Genomic DNA, 20,813 nt, shown 5'->3' with positions numbered 1-20,813 from the left:
GCAAAAAAGATGTAAACTCAGCCAGCTCCATCGTGGGCAAAGTTTAAAGTATGTATACTACATACAACATTGAAATTAGTCTCCTTACAGGCAGCCACAAAACAAAGAAACCCAACATTATATAAAAAAAGCAAACACGTAATGTGCAAAAAGAAAAACAAGGCACTAGCCTTCCCATCATCGAGGAATCTGTGGAATTCATTAGATGTGGAGGCCAAATCACTGGGGTATTTAAGGCAGAGATTGATGGGCTCTTGATTGATAACGGGGTTAAGGGTTACAGGGAGAAGACAGAAGAATAGGACAGAGAAAAAAAAGAGAATCAGCTGTGTTCGAACAGTAGAGAAGACTCAATGGGTTGAACAGCCTAATACTATGTCTACATCTGGCACAGTGGCCAGACTAGGAGCCAGAGGTTGACGATCCCAGATCCTCGAGTCTGAGGGTCCAAGCCCAAGAATTAGAGGCCTGGAGGCAGCGTACCCTGGGGTTGCAGGTCGCTATTGTAATTATATGTGGGAGCTTATCCCTACCTCACTCCCCCCACCCCCAGTTATAACAACCTACATGTGGAAGCTTATCCCCACTTCCCTCTAACCCCGTTATAACTACCCATTGTAATTATACGTAGGAGCTTACCCTCTCCCCCCCCCCCACCTTCCCTTAAGGAACCATTAAATGCTCCCAATGGTGTATATCGCTCAAACAGCCTCTGACAACCAAGTCCTGCTCCTGGCCTTCACGTGTGGCTTAGTTACCAAGCCTGGCAGAACAGAAGGGGCACAGGCGAGTTACTTGCACTTTAAAACCAGCTGCTTCAGGCACAAGGGGCTTGCCAGCTGTGGTTGGCAGCTCATTTTGGAGAAGTAAAACTCTGATCTCAAACCTCCACTGCTTTGCGGCTATACCCACTTACAGGGAAGGCTTCGGAAGTAAACTGAGAGGAAAACCTGAGGCTGGAGTCCCTAAGGTAGTCCTACATTGCATTGCATGCTGACTAACATTGTTTTACGTTCATCGGCTGGGTGGAGAGGGGGAGCCTGCTACATGGGCAGTACATGGGAACACTCTCTATATCGTACTGCCCTGGCCTGCGTATCACGTAGACAGCTAGGAGACAATATTCAACATTGACATGTGCTGTGTACTGTGTAAGACTGTCGGTTCTGTGTTTTACACCTGAGCCCTGCAGGGATACAGTTTCGTTTGACTGTATTCATGTTGAATGACAATTAAACCTGACCTAATGATATCCAAGTGGCAAAAGTAACAGAGCCAGAATTTGACACTCACCAATCACTGATCTCCTGGTTCAGGGTGTGGGTGAAGTTGAGAGCCTGCTGGCACTGTTCAAGTATTCTGTGGATGGCTGGGATGGTCTCCCTCACACAGCGCTCGTCCAGTTCCTGCACACGTTCCACCAGGGCTAGGGAGAGGGCAGACTAATCAGCATCGCGAGGTGGGGGCAAAGCACGCACCACAGTCACTGGGAAACACTTCCCAACCCTGAATTCGGGGCTTTGACAGAGATCAATGTTACCCCAGTTCCCCACCCCTCTGGAAGTGAGAGAGTGCCACACTGTGGGATGGGGGGGAAGGAGTGCTGAAGGAGTGGTGGCGAGGGAGGTGAAACACAAGGCATCCAAATCAGATCCATCTCCTGTCAAAATTCACTGGAGGAACACTGAGGAGGGGAGAGTTGGTGGGAAATAAAGTTAATCTCGATGTCGCAGGGTCAGAGATTCACCCCTTTCCTATCATCAAAACCAGTGATCACTCATCCCAGCCGTCGGACACCACATACCGCACACCCCTTGCCCCATGTCAGGGCATTGAGTGACAGTAACAGGATTTCACCAGGTGGGGATCACTGTGAATGGCAGGGGAGGGGGTACCGCATCCATCCCTCCTGGCCTGGTGCTGTGACTCACCCTGGGTGTCAGTGACTGACAGGTTTGCCCACCGCTGTTGTACGGCCTCCAGTGCCTCTCTCTGCTGGGCTAGCAGTGTCTGCAGGGTTTCCCTCTCCATCTTCCTCTCGGCTGCCTCATCAATCAGGTGTTCAGGAGCCTGTGGAAGAGGGCAATCCCAGAGAGTCAGTCCAGGCTCTCGACCCCAACGCCCTGCAGCCTGCTTCCAGACAAAATGCTATTTCTTGGCACTCAGAGGTCCTGTTCCCACTCCACCTCCGTGACTGATTCATCCTGCCCTCGAAATCCCCACGAGATGGGCTTCAGTGCCCTGCTCGGGGTGAGGAGTCAGGGACCCTCCCCACCTCCCCCATGTGTGTTTGAGAGTCAGTCATTCTGCAGGGAAAGAGGTCCTTTGGCCCAACTTGTCTGTGCTGACCAGGTGACCTGGTCCCATTTGCCTGTGTAACATGGAGGACGTGGAGCACAAGGACTACTAACTTCACCCTGGCAAGTAGGGAGTGCCCCATCACACTCCTGACCTGTAGGTGCAGGCCAGGTAACGTGGTGGATGTGGAGTGCAAGAACTAACTCCACCCAGGCAAGTGAAGTGTGTCTCATCACACTCCTGATTTACAGTCCCATTTGCCAAGTTTGGCCCAAATCCCTCCAGATCTTTCCTAAGCATGAACCCGTTCAAGAGTCTTTTAAATGCTGTTAATGTCCGTCTCGATCATTTACTTTCTTGTTCCAGAAACTCATTACCTTCTGTGTGGATAAACTTTCCTTTTAAATCTTTCCCCTCTCACCTTAAACCTGTGCCCTCTAGTTTTAGACTCCCCTACCCTGGCGGGAAAGTCTATGACCACCCACCTTATTCTAGCCCCTCATGGCTTTATTAAAGTCTATTAGCCCCCTTCACTTCTGGGATTGAAAGGCTTATCATATGGAAAGCATTTGATGGCTCTGGGCCTATACTCACCGGAATTCAGAAGAATAAAGGGTACCTCATTGAAACCTATCGAACGTTGAAAGGCCTTGATAAGAGTGGGTGTGAAGAGGATGCTTCCCGTGGTGCGGGAGTCTGAGAACAGAGGACACAGCCTCAGAATAGAGCCCCATTTAGAACGGAGGTGCAGGAATTCCTTCAGTTAGAGAGTGGTGAATCTGTGAAATTCATTGCCACAGGTGGCTATGGAGACCAAGTCATTGGATATATTTAAGGCAGAGGTTGATAGATTCTTAATCAGTCAGGGCATGAAGGGATATGGGGAGATGGCAGGAGGTTGGGACGGAGTGAAAATGGATCAGCCATGATGAAAAGGCAAAGCAGACTCGATGGGCCAAATGGCTCAATTCTGCTCCTATATCTTATGGTCCGGGATACATCTTTGTGAATCTTTCCTGCACCCTTTACAGCTTAATGGCATCCTTCTGGTAACCAAAACAGCACACAAAACTCCAAGAGTGGTCTCCGCAATGCCTTGTCCAGCTGAAACATGACGTCCCGACTCCTGTACTCATTACCCTAAACGATGAAGGCCAGAGTGCGTTCTGCACCACCCTGTCTATCTATTCCAGCAGTGTTCCAGTGCAAGGTTTCATCTAATTTTGGCTGCACAGGTCGAAAGGGAGGTTAAGGCGGCATACGGCATGCTTGCCTTTATTAGTTGACGATCTGAGTTCATTAGTCAGTAAGTGATATTGCAGCTTTATAAAACCCTTGTTAGGTCACATCTGGAGTACTGTATTCACTTCCGGCTGTCCCATTACAGAAAGGATGTGGAGTCTTTGGAGAGGGTGGGGTTGGACAAACTTGGATTACTTTCTCTGAAACAGTGGAGGCTGTGATGAGACCTGATAAGTTTATACGATTACGATACTCACAAATTAGAATATTAGGAAAAGCATAGGTTAAGGCAGTCAGTCTTTTTCTCCCAGGGTCTCAATGTCTAACACCAGAGGGGTGGCACTTAAGGTGAGAGGGGGTAATTTCAAAGGAGAAGTTTATTTAGTTATAGAGAGCTGCGGATGCCTGGAATGCGCTGTCGGGACTGGCAGTGGTGGAGGGAGATATGATAGAGGCGTTCAAGAGGTTCCTAGATAGGCACATGAATATGTAAGGAATGTGAGTCAAAGAGCCTGTCCCTGTGCTGTACTGTTCTACATTCTAACTCCATATTAATACTGGCACGTTAATAATAACCACACAGTTCCGGAGCAGTTATAATGACAAGATGCGTACCTTCGCAGAAACTAGCTTCCCAACCCTCCCCACTCCGTGCACTCTCTCTACACTTCTCACTGCCTCAGTAATGCAGCCAGCATAATCAAAGACCCCTCTGCACACTCTTCCCTCTCCCGCCTCCCATCGGCCAAAAGGTACAAACGCCTGAAAGCAGGTACCCAACGGGTTCAAAGTCAGCTTCTAACCCACTGTTGTAACTCCTGAATGGTCCCCTAGTACGATGAGATGCAACCTTGACCTCACAATCTAACTCCGTGGAGCTTGCACTTTGCGTCTACCTGCACTGCATTCTCTCAGTGACTCTAATTCCACATTCTGTTATAGCTTTTCCAATGTATTCCCTCTCCACACTGTTGTACAGCAGTCTGTATGGATGGTGTGCAAAACTAATTGATGGTCCCAAGCCCAGCTGCGAAAGGAGGAGGGTTGGGCATGGGGCTAGCACCCCCCTCCTGTAAAAGCCCAGAGCTACAGGAACACCAACAGAAGCTCCAAAATCCTCATCCCTGGAGAGGAAGGATCTTGACCTGGACGACCTATGAAGTCGTGTGGTGAAACTGGAAGCCACGGGGCAGGTCAACCTTTCATGGACCCAGGAGCTGGTGAGCCGTTGTTGGCGGCCTATGGTCCAGCAGGGGCGACAGGCTTAAGAAGAAAATGTTACATGTGACATTGGTGCATGTAGCGCAGTAACGTAGTGGTTAGCATAACACTACTACAGTGCCAGCGACTGGGGATCAATTCCCACCACTATCTGTAAAGAGTTGTACATTCTCCCTGTGACCGTGCGGGATTCCTCAAACATTCCCAGGTCAGGCGAGTCAGGTTAGTAAGCTGTGGACATGCTACATTGGTGCTGAAAGCATGGTGACACCCGCGGGCTGCTCCTTGATGCAAACGATGCATTTCACCGTGTGTTTCAATGCGCGTGCGACAAATAAGACCACTCTTCATCTAATAAAGCATTTCCGAACCTTGTAGAGGGGGAATGAAAGCAGTTCCATGAGGCGCCAGTAAAACGGTGGGTTGTTCATTGAGCTATCCATTCTGTAGATCGACAGGGTGTGCGCGGGAACCCTCTGAGACCTGGAGAAGAAGCAGACACATCAACACGGTGAAGCCGGGGGTGCTGATGGGCGGTACGGGGTGGAGAGGGAGACAGTCAGCAGCTCCCGTCTCATGCAACTGGTAACGAGGGATATCGCTCTTGGCTCAGGAGACTTGTGTGTCCGTCTGTGTGCCTGTCTTCATCTGTGTGTCTATGTCTGTTGGTGTCAGTCTATGTCAGTTTCACCCTTTCAATATTCAATATAGCTGTCAGTTCCAAAAGCTTATGAAAGCTCAGACACCCAAAATACACCCCATCATGTTAGTGTTGAGGCACAGTTCCTGAATGTAGAACGAGCCAGAATATAAAGTGACAACAGTGACCTATCCTGAACTGTGCAATCAGTGGGAGGGATTGACCTTTAACAACATGCCAGAGGTGGCCAGAGACCACAGTCAGTGCGGATCGGAAATAACATCTCCCCTTCACTAGCAATCAACACTGCCACAACTCAAGGATGCTTGCTTAGCCACCGCTCTACTCTCGCTACACCCACGACTGTGTGGCTAGGCACAGCTCAAACACCATCTATAGATTTGCCGATCACGCAACTATTGTTGGCAGAATTTCAAAAGGTGACGAGGTGGTGTACGGAGCGAGATGGATCGGCTAGTTGATTGGTGTCTCAACAGCATCCTTGTCCATGGTGTCAGTAAGACCAAGAAATTGATTGTGGACTTCAGGAAGGGGAAGTCGAGGGAACACACACCAGTCCTCATCGAGGGATCAACAGCGGAAAAGGTGAATAGGTTCAAGTTCCTGGGTGTCAACATCACTGAAGATATATCCCAGGCTCACATATTGATCAATTACAAAGAAGGCACGGCAACAGCCATATTTCTTTAGGAGTTTGAGGAGAGTTGGTATGTCAAAGATACTTACAAGTTTCTACAAATGTACTGTGGAGAGTATTCTAACCGGTTGCATCACCGTCCGGTTAAGGAGGGGCCACTACACAGGATCAGAAAAAGTTGTAATCACAGGTACCAGCCTCCCCAGAATCCAGGACACCTTCAAAAGGCAATGATCAAAAACGTGGCATCCGTCATTAAGGATTCCCATCACCTCTTCTCATTGCAACTATCAAGAGAAGGTACAAAAGACTGAAGATGCACAACCAATGTTTCAGGGACAGCTTCTTCTCCCTCTGCCATCAGATTTCTGAACGGTCCATGAATCTGTGAACGCTACCTCACTTTTTGTTCTCCTATTTCAGCACTACTGATTTAATTCCGTTTATATATGTACTTCTAATTGCAATCCACAATTTAAAAACTATAACTACAATGTACTGCTGCCACAAAACAAGAGGTTTCACGACATATGCCAGCAATTCAGGCGCACTTCAAGCCTTTCCTGGGCTCACGCTGATATCGTCGATGAACAGCTACGTTATCTCAGAATACTGGAGGAACTCGGGCCAGGCAGCATCATGGAGGGAAATGAACACCCTTCATCGAGACAGGAAGGAGAGACGACAGAGACCTTTTCCCACAGCTCACCCTCCATGATTTACAGCTCATATAGTATGCCTCCCTCCCCTCTCAGCAGCTAGTGTGTGCATCCTAGCATGGGCAAGCTGTGTCTCTAATCAACATCAGCATGTATCTAGTCTCCTCCCCAGTGTAGTGTCAATGGGCCAGAAGCCAGTGATTGGGTTCTGTGTCAGTTTGTATCTGTCTCTCTCACTAACACACACACACACAGCCCCTCACTGGGGGATGGGACACACACACACAGCCCCTCACTGGGGGATGGGACATACCCACACACACACACACAGCCCCTCACTGGGGGATGGGACATACCCACACACACACACACAGCCCCTCACTGGGGGATGGGACATACCCACACACACACACAGCCCCTCACTGGGGGATGGGACATACCCACACACACACACACAGCCCCTCACTGGGGGATGGGACATATACACACACACACACTCCCTCACCGGGGGATGGAACACACACCTCCCCCCCTCACAGGGGGATGGGACTCACACACACACACAGCTGGAGGTTGGGACCTTGGAGCTGCAAACCAGCTGTGACTGGACTAACCCCTCCCCTACCTATGCAGTGTGAACTCGAGGTCTCGAGGAGGGGGCAAACACTGACCCACGAAGGAGCCTGCGGTCCAGGCTGGGCAGGGAGACAGACGAGAAGAGTTTCAGCTCGCGGCTGATGGAGTCACGCAGATGCTCAGTCAGTCCACGGACTATATCCTTGTGCTGCTGTAAGTCCTGGTCCCTGAACAAGATGATCTGCAACAAGAAGGAGGAGAATGGATCCGCCAGGGTCCCCATGAGATTGACACACCCACGGCATGAACCCCATGACAGCCTTGGCCTAAAGAGGGAGATCCAGAGCCCGGGGTCCGGGGAGCTGAAGATACAGCCACCAGCAATAGATTTGTGGAAATGAGGAACTGTCAACTAGCTGGAACTGGGCAGTTTGTGAAGGAGCTTCATTCTGTGTCTGACCCCGGGAGTGTGTGGTGGGACGTTGTGGAGGGAGCCTCACTCTGTGTCTGACCCCGGGAGTGTGTGATTGGACAGTGTAGAGGGAGCTTCACTCTGTGTCTGACCCCAGGAGTGTGTGATGGGACAGTGTAGAGGGAGCTTCACTTTGTATCTGACCCCAGGAGTGTGTGATGGGACGGTGTGGAGGGAGCTTCACTCTGTGTCTGACCCAGGGTGTGTGTGATGGGACGGTGTGGAGGGAGCTTCACTCTGTGTCTGACCCCGGGAGTGTGTGAAGGGACGGTTTGGAGGGAGCCTCACTCTGTGTCTGACCCCGGGAGTGTGTGATGGGACAGTGTGGAGGGAGTTTCACTCTGTGTCTGACCCCGGGAGTGTGTGATGGGACGGTGTGGAGGGAGTTTCAATCTGTGTCTGACCCCGGGAGTGTGTGATGGGACGGTGTGGAGGGAGCTTCACATTATCCAACCCCAGGAATCTGCGAAGGGGTCGTGTGGAGGGAGCTTCACTCTGTGTCGGACCCCGAGAGTGTGTGATGGGATAGTGTGGAGGGAGCTTCACAGTGTCTGACCCCGGGAGTGTGCTTTGGAACAGAGTGGAAGGAACCTCACTGTTTCTGACCACAGGAGTGTACGGTGGGGTGGGGTGGAGGGAGCTTCACTCTGTGTCCGACCCCCAGAGTGTGCGATGGGGTCGTGTGGAGGGAGCTTCACTCTGTGTCCGACCCCGAGAGTGTGCGATGGGGTCGTGTGGAGGGAGCTTCACTCTGTGTCCGACCCCGAGAATGTGCGATGGGATCGTGTGGAGGGAGCTTCACTCTGTGTCTGACCCCGAGAGTGTGCGATGGGATCGTGTGGAGGGAGCTTCACTCTGTGTCCGACCCTGAGAGTGTGTGATGGGACGGTGTGGAGGGAGATTCACTCTGTGTCTGACCCCGGGAGTGTGTGATGGGATGGTGTGGAGGGAGATTCACTCTGTGTCTGACCCCAGGAGTGTGTGATGGGACGGTGTGGAGGGAGTTTCACTCTGTGTCTGACCCTGGGAGTGTGTGATGGGATGGTGTGGAGGGAGATTCACTCTGTGTCTGACCCCGGGAGTGTGTGATGGGACAGTGTGGAGGGAGCTTCACTCTGTGTCTGACCCCGGGAGTGTGTGATGGGACGGTGTGGAGGGAGTTTCACTCTGTGTCTGACCCCGGGAGTGTGTGATGGGATAGTGTGGAGGGAGCCTCACTCTGTGTCTGACCCCGGGAGTGTGTGATGGGATAGTGTGGAGGGAGCCTCACTCTGTGTCTGACCCCGGGAGTGTGTGATGGGATGGTGTGGAGGGAGCTTCACTCTGTGTCTGACCCTGGGAGTGTGTGATGGGACAGTGTGGAGGGAGATTCACTCTGTGTCTGACCCCGGGAGTGTGTGATGGGACAGTGTGGAGGGAGCCTCACTCTGTGTCTGACCCCGGGAGTGTGTGATGGGATAGTGTGGAGGGAGCCTCACTCTGTGTCTGACCCCGGCAGTGTGTGATGGGATGGTGTGGAGGGAGCTTCACAGTGTCTGACCCCCGGACTGTGCTTTGGAACAGAGTGGAGGGAACCTCACTGTTTCTGACCCCAGGAGTGTACGGTGGGGTGGGGTGGTGTGGAGAGAGCTTCACTTCGTGTCTGAGCCCAGGAGTGTGTGATGGGGTGGTGTGGAGTTACCTCTACCCGTGTTGACATCAAGTGGCTCTTGGAGGATGAGTTCCCTTTCACCAAAGCCCGTACGAGGTCCTGTTTAACATCCTGAAAGCAGAACAGTTAGAGCCCATCACAGATCGAGAGCAGACCACTTGAGGCATCATCGACTCGAGACTAACTGTGTACCTGTCCAGCCAAGCTGGGTTCTCAGCATCCTGTCAGTCTTCCCTTTCAAATGCCTGTCTGAAAACACGTACAACCAGGCCCAAAGACAGCTTCTATCGTACTGTTATCAGTCTCGTGAATAGTTCCCTGGATGGATTCCTCACCTCACCATACGCAGTACTGTGCAAAAATCTTAGGCACATATATACAGTGCCTATAAAAAAGTATTCCCCGCCCTTGGAATTTTTCATGTTTTATTGTTTTACAACATTTAATCACAGTGGATTTAATTAGGCTTTTGTGACATTGATCAACAGAAAAAGACTATTACCTGTCAAAATGAAAACAGATCCCTACAAAGTGATCTAAATTAGTTAAAAGCATAGTACAAAATAACTTAGTAAATATACACCAATACACACTGGTGCAGCTAACTGGCTTTACAAGTCACACAATTAGTTAAGTGGAGATGTGTTTTTGGAGACTGTGTGCAGTCAAAGTGTTTCAATTAATTGTAGTAAAACTACACCTGTATCTCGAAGGTCCAACTTCTGCGGAGTTAGTGTCCTGGCGAAAACTACACCATGAAGACAAAAGAACACTCCAAGCAACTCCGCAAAAAGGCTAACACAAGGGGGAAAAGTTTTAAGGTGCTTGGAAGTACGTACAGAGGAGATATCAGAGTTAAGTTTTTCCACAGAGAGTGGTGGGTGCGTGGAATGCACCGCCAGTGGTGGTGGTGGAATCAGACACAACAGGGTATTTTAAGAGCCTCTTAGATAGGTACATGGAGCTTAGAAAAATAGAGGGCTATGTGGTCGGGAAATTCTAGGCAGCTTCTCAAGTAGGTTACATGGTTGGCACAACATTGTGGGCTGAAGGGCCTGTGATGTGCTATAGATTTCTATTTCTGCCAGGCTTAGTTGCTAAGCCACAGGTGAAAGCCAGGAGCTGGACTTAGTCGTCAGAGGCTGTTTGCAATACACAGCACTGGGAGATTTAATGGGCAGTGGAAGCCTGGCCCCATTACCATCCCCAGCTATAACAACTTACTAAAGTGAACTACAGTGAACTCATGCCTGGTTACCAGCCTAGCTAGACCCAGACAGATCCTTTACTCTCCAGTTGACGGAAGGTCAGTGAGCCCCAAGAAGGCAAAGAAAATGCTTCAAAGATCATATCAAAATCAATCTAAAGAAAGTCACCATTACATCTAAAAACTGGGAAGACATAGATCACCTGGAGGAAATCTATTCAAGAGGGAGCTGTGCTACGTAAGAACAAGCTGTGAAAGGAGACTGTGACACAACTGCTCACTCTTGCCCACACTGCACCAGAATATGTGGATCCCGGATCGGCCTCTACATCCAACAAACAACCCTTTCGGAGAACATCATACTCGACTCGAGTGATTACATCACTACAACCACTAGCCTAGCAACAACTTCCTAAACTCCAGGACAGGAGTTGTATGTCACATTGAACAATGACAGGGGACCTGTGTGGGAGAGTCGTTGCACGGGGTGCAGTTCCACACTCTCCACCTTGGAAGTTCAGGTCCAGCGTTACGAGCAGTCGTCACAACCTGGGTCTTCCTTGGTTGCAGTGGATGACCAGGACTTCTTCTGTGTCTCGTCGTGTCTCTCCCTCTCTACACAGCTTTGTAGAACCAACTCCCTGGTCATGGGATCTTTGCCAAAGCTGACTTCACATGCCATGTCCCTATCTGACCTGGGAAGGGGCTGGCCTCCTACTACACTCACCTCGCCCGCCTGTTGAAGCTGTGTATCAGGGTGCAGCCACTGTCACGTGCAAACAGTTACTCAGAGCCAAAGGTGACTGAGCTGCCCCAGAATTGACATGCAAACCCCTCCACCAGAGGTGCTACCCCTCCCTGGTTGGTGGTGGGTGATAATGACCATCATCACAAGCCTGGGCGGAAGGTATGGAGATCCTGAGATGCCCAGTCGTCAAGATCCTCTCTCAGCCTCACCGGTGTTGTCCAAAGGAAAGCTTATGAAGCAATATGTTTGGCACCAGCTTGGCTGCAGGAGCTGCCGGGAGGATGTTCAATGACGTCCAGCCGCCTTAGGGGCTCCACTCTGGATTTACTGTCTGGGTTTACTCCCACAGCGTTCGTCTCTCCCGAGGCTGCCCACAAGGGAGTGGGGCTAGTTAGCCAGAGCTGGGTAAAAGCTGAACTGCACACAGCTCACATAAAGCATAGGTGCTGAAGCTTAACACTGCAAAAGTCTTACCTGACTCGATGTATATACAGGGCAAGGCAGGTAGAGATAGTGGGGGTGGGGGAGGAAATAGATTTAGAAATAGTATAAGAATAAAGAAAACTTTGTACGGGGAGCATCCATTCAACAAGTGGCTCCCCTGTTGACATCAGCTGGTAAGAAAGAGGAACTTTGTTCTGAAGGTGAACCCCAGACTCCGTGTGAATTCTTTCTGTCTACACAAGGGAGTCTAAAACTAAAAGGCACAGGTTTGGACAAATTTGGGTTGTTTTCTCTGAAGCAGCAGAAGCTGAGGGGAGATCTGATAGAGGTTTATAAAATTATGGAGGCATAGACAGTCAGAATCTTTTCCCCAGGGTCAAAATGTCTCATACTAGAGACCATGTGTTTATTTTACACAGAGAGTGTTGGGGGCCTGGAATGTGTTGCCAGGTATGGCAGATACGAAAGAAGTGTTTAAGAGGTAATTACACAGGTAAGGAATGATGGTGATACAGCCCACATGCGGGCAGATTTGGTATGCCCCCAGTGACTCTTGCAAATTACTACAGATATATGGCATAGAGTATTCTGACTGGCTGCATCACTGCCCGGTGTGGAGGCTCCAATGCGCAGGATCACAAGAGGCTGCAGAGAGTTGTAGGCTCAGCCAACTCCGCCACTGACACAACCCTCCCCCAACGTCACGGACACAACCCTCCCCACCGTCACGGACACAACCCTCCCCCAACGTCACGGACACAACCCTCCCCACCGTCACGGACACAACCCTCCTCCCACGGTCACCAGCACAGCCCTCCCCAACATCACAGACATAACCCTCCCCACCGTCACGGACGCAACCCTCCTCCCACGGTCACCAGCACAACCCTCCCCTCCATCACGGACACAACCCTCCCCACCGTCACGGACGCAACCCTCCCCACCGTCACCGACGCAACCCTCCTCCCACGGTCACCAGCACAACCCTCCCCTCCATCACGGACATAACCCTCCCCACCGTCACCAGCACAACCCTCCCCTCCATCACGGACATAACCCTCCCCACCGTCACCGACGCAACCCTCCTCCCACGGTCACCAGCACAACCCTCCCCTCCATCACGGACATAACCCTCCCCACCGTCACCAGCACAACCCTCCCCTCCATCACGGACATAACCCTCCCCACCGTCACCGACGCAACCCTCCTCCCACGGTCACCAGCACAACCCTCCCCTCCATCACGGACATAACCCTCCCCACCGTCACCAGCACAACCCTCCCCTCCATCACGGACATAACCCTCCCCACCGTCACCGACGCAACCCTCCTCCCACGGTCACCAGCACAACCCTCCCCTCCATCACGGACATAACCCTCCCCACCGTCACCAGCACAACCCTCCCCTCCATCACGGACATAACCCTCCCCACCGTCACCAGCACAACCCTCCCCTCCATCACGGACATAACCCTCCCCACCGTCACCAGCACAACCCTCCCCACCGTCACGGACGCAACCCTCCCCACCGTCACGGACGCAACCCTCCCCACCGTCACGGACGCAACCCTCCTCCCACGGTCACCAGCACAACCCTCCCCTCCATCACGGACATAACCCTCCCCACCGTCACCAGCACAACCCTCCCCTCCATCACGGACATAACCCTCCCCACCGTCACCGACGCAACCCTCCTCCCACGGTCACCAGCACAACCCTCCCCTCCATCACGGACATAACCCTCCCCTCCGTCACGGACATAACCCTCCCCACCGTCACGGACGCAACCCTCCCCCACCGTCACCAGCACAACCCTCCCCTCCATCACGGACACAACCCTCCCCACCGTCACGGACGCAACCCTCCCCCACCGTCACCAGCACAACCCTCCCCACCATCACAGACACAACCCTCCCCACCATCACCGACACAACCCTCCCCACCATCACGGACACAACCCTCCCCCACCGTCACCAGCACAACCCTCCCCTCCATCACGGACACAACCCCCCCTCCATCACAGACACAACCCTCCCCACCATCACCGACACAACCCTCCCCACCATCACAGACACAACCCTCCCCACCATCACCGACACAACCCTCCCCACCATCACGGACACAACCCTCCCCCACCGTCACCAGCACAACCCTCCCCTCCATCACGGACACAACCCTCCTCCCACGGTCACCAGCACAACCCTCCCCACGGTCACCAGCACAACCCTCCCCTCCATCACGGACATAACCCTCCCCACCGTCACGGACATAACCCTCCCCACCGTCACGGACATAACCCTCCCCACCGTCACCGACGCAACCCTCCTCCCACGGTCACCAGCACAACCCTCCCCTCCATCACGGACATAACCCTCCCCACCGTCACCGACGCAACCCTCCTCCCACGGTCACCAGCACAACCCTCCCCTCCATCACGGACATAACCCTCCCCACCGTCACCAGCACAACCCTCCCCTCCATCACAGACACAACCCTCCCCACCATCACCGACACAACCCTCCCCACCATCACGGACACAACCCTCCCCCACCGTCACCAGCACAACCCTCCCCTCCATCACAGACACAACCCTCCCCTCCATCACGGACACAACCCTCCCCACCGTCACCGACGCAACCCTCCTCCCACGGTCACCAGCACAACCCTCCCCACGGTCACCAGCACAACCCTCCCCTCCATCACGGACATAACCCTCCCCACCGTCACGGACATAACCCTCCCCACCGTCACCGACGCAACCCTCCCCACCGTCACGGACGCAACCCTCCTCCCACGGTCACCAGCACAACCCTCCCCTCCATCACGGACATAACCCTCCCCACCGTCACGGACGCAACCCTCCTCCCACGGTCACCAGCACAACCCTCCCCTCCATCACGGACATAACCCTCCCCACTGTCACGGACGCAACCCTCCTCCCACGGTCACCAGCACAACCCTCCCCTCCATCACGGACATAACCCTCCCCACCGTCACCAGCACAACCCTCCCCTCCATCACGGACACAACCCTCCCCACCGTCACCGACGCAACACTCCTCCCACGGTCACCAGCACAACCCTCCCCACCGTCACCGACACAACCCTCCCCACCGTCACCAGCACAACCCTCCCCTCCATCACGGACACAACCCTCCCCACCGTCACGGACGCAACCCTCCCCACCGTCACGGACGCAACCCTCCCCACCGTCACGGACGCAACCCTCCCCACCGTGACGGACACAACCCTCCCCACCGTCACCGACACAACCCTCCCCAACGTCACCGACACAACCGTCCCCATCATCACAGACACAACCCTCCCCTCCATCACCGACACAACCCTCCCCACCGTCACGGACACGACCCTCCCCACCGTCACCAGCACAACCCTCCCCTCCATCACGGACATAACCCTCCCCCACCGTCACCGACGCAACCCTCCCCACCGTCACTGACACAACCCTCCCCACCGTCACAGACACAACCCTCCCCCACCGTCACGGACACAACCCTCCTCCCACGGTCACCAGCACAGCCCTCCCCAACATCACAGACATCTTCAAGAGGTGGGGCCAGAAGAAGGCAGCATCCTTCATCAAGAACCCTCACCATCTGGGTCTCCTCGTTACTACCATCAGGAGCCTGAAGACCCACATCCAGTGATTCAGGAAAAGCTTCTTCCCCTCCGCTATCAGATTTCTCAGAAGTCCATGAACCTATGAACACTACCCCAGTATTCCTTCTGTTTTTGCATTATTGTTTTTGTCAATTTATAGTGTGGAAAGTATTAATTCTAAGGGTGGTAGTAGATGGAACGCATCCTGATGGTTGTCTTGGACATTAATGCAAGAAGTACTAGGTGATGAACTGCGATGAATTTGGTGATGAACTTCAAGCATGGATCAGTACGCGGAATTACAACATTGTGGCCTGTCACAAAGGCAAGAAAGGCTGCTTGATGTTCCAGGGTTTAGACGTTTCGAAAAGAACAGGGAGGTAAAAGTGGTGGGGGAGTACCATTGCTAATCAAAGGTACATTTAATGTCAGAGAAATGTATACAACATACATCCTGATATTCTTTTTCTTTGCACAAAAACAGAGGAGTGCCCCAAATAATGAATGACAGTTAAATGTTAGATCTCCAAAACCCCCCCAGCTCCCCCTCCCACACATAAGCAGCAGCAATGAACCCCCCCTCCCCACCAGTAAAAAAAGCATTGGTCCCCCCACTAAGCACTCAAGAATGCAGCAAAGCATCAAGAAAGACAGAGACTTGTAGTACCTCAAAGACTACTCGTTCACCTCGACATACCACATCCCTCTCTCTCTCTCCTTAATTAGGGAAAAATATGTCTCCGGTTCACAGCAAGAAGGGAGACATAAACAACTCGCTGATTCACGATGTTAAAAGTCTGTTGCGTCAGGGATAGTGCTGCAGCTGCTGAAAGGGACGACGTTGCAGAAGGATCATCTACTAAGTCAACATGAGTGGAAATCAGAAAGAGGAAGGGAGCAATCATTCTGTCCGGAGTATTCTACAGACCCCCCCCCCCCCCCAAAAGTAACAGAGACACTGAGGAGCAGATAAGTAGGTAGATTGTAGAAAGATACACAAATAACAGGGTTGTTGTCATGTTGTCAACTTCCTTAATAGTAATCGACAGCTTCTTAGTGCAAAAAGTTTTGATGGGGCTGAGAAGTTTTAAATATGTTCAAGGATTTCTGACACAGTACGTTGACAGGCCACACTGGATCCAGTACTGGGTAGTGAACCTGGTCGTGTGTTAGCTCTCTCAGTGGGTGAGTATTTCCCAGACAGTGACCACAACTCCCTGACCTTTAGCATAGCCATGGACAAGGACAGGAACAAAAGGTATGGGAAGGTATTTAATGGCGGGGGGGGGGGGGGGCAGAAACAGAGCAGCTAATTACAATGGTATGAGGCAGGAATTTAGGAACATCAATGGAGAACTGATGTACACAGAGACAGGCACAGTGGAAATATGGAGGCTGGTTAAGTAGAACTTGCATGGGGTTCAGGATAGGTCTATCCCACAGTGGCAGGGATAATTTGGCGGGGTGAAAGAAGGTTGACAAGAGATGTGGAATATTTAGTCGAGGGGAAGAAGGAAGCTCATCTTAAGGTTTCGTTGTCAGTAGGCTGCATCTGGAATTTCCAGTTGGCAGACTCTTTCCCTCCACGCCGCTCTGACATATTGGGAAATCATGTTCGTGGCAGGTTACAGCAGTGGTTTGCCTTTGTCTTCTGCCGGGTGAGTTTTTTTTATAAAGAGATCACCAGCTCTTAACCCAGCACGGATGGAGAGCGTGGAAGGGAGCCGGCCAGATTCGAACTCGGGACCTGGCGCCCCGAAGTCCAGCGCTGATGCCACTACGCCACCTGCTGGCGTATCTTAAGGTTTAGGAAGCAAAAATCAGACAGACCTCTTGAGAGCCCAAGATACTGCCTGAACTATAAGGAAAGGCTGCACGAGTGATGGCTTTTCTCTTTGGAGGGAAGGAAGATGAGAGGCTTCTCTGTACGTCAACTCTAGCAGGGTTTACAAGACATTACTTCCTACAAAGCGAAACCCAATAGCATGAATGGCAGCGATGCTTCACTGCCAGATGAACTCAATGCCTTCTATGCCCACTTTGAAAGGCAGAATATAACTACAGCTGTGAAGATCCCTGCTGCACCTGGTGACCCTGGGATCTCTGTCCTGGGGCTGATCTTAGGCTGTCTTTAAAGAGGGTGAACCCCCACAAGGCAGAAGGCCCCAATGGAATACCTGGTCAGGCTCTGAAAACCTGTGCCAACCAACTGGCGGGAGTATTCAAGGACATTTTCAACCTCTCACTGACGGGTGGAAATTCCCACTTGCTTCAAAAAGGCAACAATTATACCAGTGCCTAAGAAGAATAATGTGAGCTGCCTTAATGACTATTGCCCGGTAGCACTCACATCGACAGTGATGAAATGCTTTGAGAGGTTGGTCATGACCAGACTGAACTCCTGCCTCAGCAAAGACCTGGACCCATTGCAATTTGCCTATCACCACAATAGGTAAACGGCAGACATGATCTCAATGGCTCTCCACATGGCTTTAGACCACCTGGACAACACAAACACCTACGTCAGGATGCTGTTCATCGACTATAGCTCAGCATTTAACGCCATCATTCCCACAATCCTGATTCAGAAGTTACAGAACCTGGGCCTCTGTACCTCCCTCTGCAATTGGTTCCTCGAATTCCTAACCAGAAGACCACAATCTGTGTAGATTAGTGATGCCATCTCCTCCTCACTGATCAACACTGGCGCACCTCAGGGGTGTGTGCTTAGCCCACTGCTCTACTCTCTGTATACACATGACTGTGTGGCTAGGCATAGCTCAAATACCATCTATAAATTTGCTGGTGATACAACCATTATTGGTAGAATCTCAGATGGAGATGAGAGAGCGTACAGGAGTGAGATATGCCAACTAGTGAGTGGTGTTGCAGCAACAACTTTGCACTCAACGTCAGTAAGATGAAAGAGCGAATTGTGGACTTCAGTAAGGGTAGAATGAAGGAACACATACCAATCCTCAGAGGGATCAGAAGTGGAGAGAGTGAGCAGTTTCAAGTTCCTGCATGTCAAGATCTCTGAGGACCTACCGTGGTCCTAACATATCGATGCAGTTATAAAGAAGGGAAGACAGCAACTATACTTCATCAGGAGTTTGAAAGGATTTGCTATGTCGACTAAAATACTCCGAAACTTCTCGAGATGTACTGTGGAGAGCATTTTGACAGGCTGCATCACTACCTGGTATGGGGGGGTGAGAGAAGGCTACTGCACAGACGCTGCAGAGGGTTGTAAATTTAGTCGGCTCAATCTTGAGTACTAGACTACAAAGTAACCAGGACATCTTCAAGAATCTTCAGAAAGGCAGCGTCCATTATTAAGGACCTCCAGCACCCAGGGTATGCCCTTTTCTCACTGTTACCATCAGGTAGGAGATACAGAAGCCTGAAGGCACACACTCAGCAACAGCTTCTTCCCCTCTGCCATTCCTAAATGTACATTCAACCCGTGAACACTACCTCACTTTTTTAAATATATATTATTTCTGTTTTTGCATGATTTTAATCCATCCAATGTATGTATACTCTAATTAATCTACTTATTATTTTTCTTCTATATTATGCATTGTACTGCTGCTAAGTTAACAAATTTCACAACACGTCGGTGCTAATAAAGCCGATTCTGATAGAGGTGTATAAGATGTGACGTGTAGATTCAGAGTGGACAGCCAGTTCTTTTCTCCGGGGTGGCAATGGCTATTTCCAGAGACCACCCATTTAAGGTGAGTGGGGGAAGATTTTGGGGAGGATGTCAGAGGAAAGGGTTTTTATTAAGCAGAGAGTAGTGGGTGCTTGAAATGCATGTGGGTGGTGGTAGACGCCGATACCGCAGGGACAGTTAAGAAACTCTTAGATCGGCACATAGAGGGAGGGTTTCAAGCTGTGCAGGAAGGAAGGGCCAGACTGATCGTGGGTCTGTACTCTTCTCTGTTACAGTACAAGTTTTAAGGTTTCATGCCACTGCCACTGGGTGTATGGGCTGTCCAAGGAAGGGCAGCACCTCTGGTGAAGGGGTTTGTCGTGTCCATTCCAGGGCAGCTCACTCACCCGTTGGTTCTCACCTGTGCATCCAAGTAACTGTTTGCATGCAACAGAGTTTACACCCCGGTACACCACTTCATCAGGCGCGCTAAATCAGGTGAGGGCAGCCGGAGGACCTCATAGCCCTGTCCTAGCCTGCGAAGTCAGCTCCAGCAGACAGGGCGGATGAGAGCACAGTGAGATCCAACGACCAAAACTCATGAGGCACAGAGGTCATGATCATCTACTGCAACCAATGAAGACCCCAGCTGTGATGACTACTCACACTGGCGGACCCAGACTCCCGAGGGTGAGAGAGTGGAACTGACCCAGTGCAATAGCTTTAAAAACTCTCCCACGTTTCCTGTCACTGTCAGATACGACGGACAGTCACTAGCGCTGTCTCAAAACAATAAATTGAAGTGATAGGAAATTTGATTTGGATTCAATTGAGATGCCACAACTACAGGGGCACTTCCCTACTGAGGTGGGGAGGGAACGTGAAAGACGCATCTTACCACCAGCCCCTGGAACTCGAGGATACGGTTGTGCTTCTGCTGAAGAGACTGGATCTCCCGGTTTCGGGCAATGATGGCATTGCTGATTAAGTGCCCCTGCTCCACCAGCTCCTGACAGTATCTCTGCCTCTCCACCAGGTCCAGTTGCAGATCAAAGAGCTCCCTGTAGTGGTCAGAGGAGACATGACAGTCAGCAAGGTTAACTTAAAACAAAAAAAAAACAACCATGTCGGTTTCGTGGGCCAAGATCTAGAAGGGACAGGGAGATGAGCTGAGGAATAGCAAATGGATTTTGACTCGGATCAGTGTGAGAGGACGCAGTTCGGACATTCAAACCGGGTGGGGGGATGGACTTGTACAGCGAATGGCAGGACACTGACAAGTGATATGGATTAGAGGGACCTGGGACGGCAGCCGCTCAAGTAGACATGGTGGTGAAGGTGTTAACCATAGTGGCGGTGGACAGTTTGTCCTTTCCCTAGGGTTGGTGTATAGAAAACTAGACGGCACACAGATACAGGATAAGAGGGGTGAGATTTAAAAGAGACCTGAGAGGTAAGCACTTCACTCAGAGGGTAGTGATGACCTGGAACGAGCTGCCAGAGGAAGTGGTTGCCACACTTAAGAGACATTTGGATAGGTACATGGAGGGTTTTGGGCCAAGTGCAGGCATCTGGGATTAGACTGAGATAAAAGATTCGCTTTATCATATGAACATTGCAACATCGAAACACACAGTGCAACGCATTGTTTGCGTCAACGACCAACAGTACGAGGACCTGCTGGGGTGGCAGCTCTTAGGTGTTGTCACGCTTCTGGCAT

General features: G+C 51.5%; 1 protein-coding gene across 1 annotated transcript in view; it reads right to left on the bottom strand.

The window, feature by feature from the left end:
* haus5 (HAUS augmin-like complex, subunit 5) overlaps window positions 1-20,813 on the bottom strand; it is a 71,652-nt gene that overhangs the window by 9,132 nt on the left and 41,707 nt on the right. The window contains exons 14-19 of the mRNA XM_073055721.1: window positions 19,992-20,154; window positions 9,448-9,528; window positions 7,390-7,535; window positions 5,133-5,244; window positions 1,932-2,070; window positions 1,294-1,426 (exon numbers count right to left, since the gene is read on the bottom strand). Of these exons, the coding sequence (XP_072911822.1) occupies window positions 1,294-1,426; window positions 1,932-2,070; window positions 5,133-5,244; window positions 7,390-7,535; window positions 9,448-9,528; window positions 19,992-20,154 (774 nt within the window). The remainder of the gene's footprint in view (window positions 1-1,293; window positions 1,427-1,931; window positions 2,071-5,132; window positions 5,245-7,389; window positions 7,536-9,447; window positions 9,529-19,991; window positions 20,155-20,813) is intronic.

Source organism: Hemitrygon akajei, chromosome 1 (assembly GCF_048418815.1).
Source record: "Hemitrygon akajei chromosome 1, sHemAka1.3, whole genome shotgun sequence".
Lineage (NCBI taxonomy): Eukaryota > Metazoa > Chordata > Chondrichthyes > Myliobatiformes > Dasyatidae > Hemitrygon > Hemitrygon akajei.
Note: the sequence above shows the minus strand (reverse complement) of the source record. Positions and strands in the feature narration are given on the sequence as shown.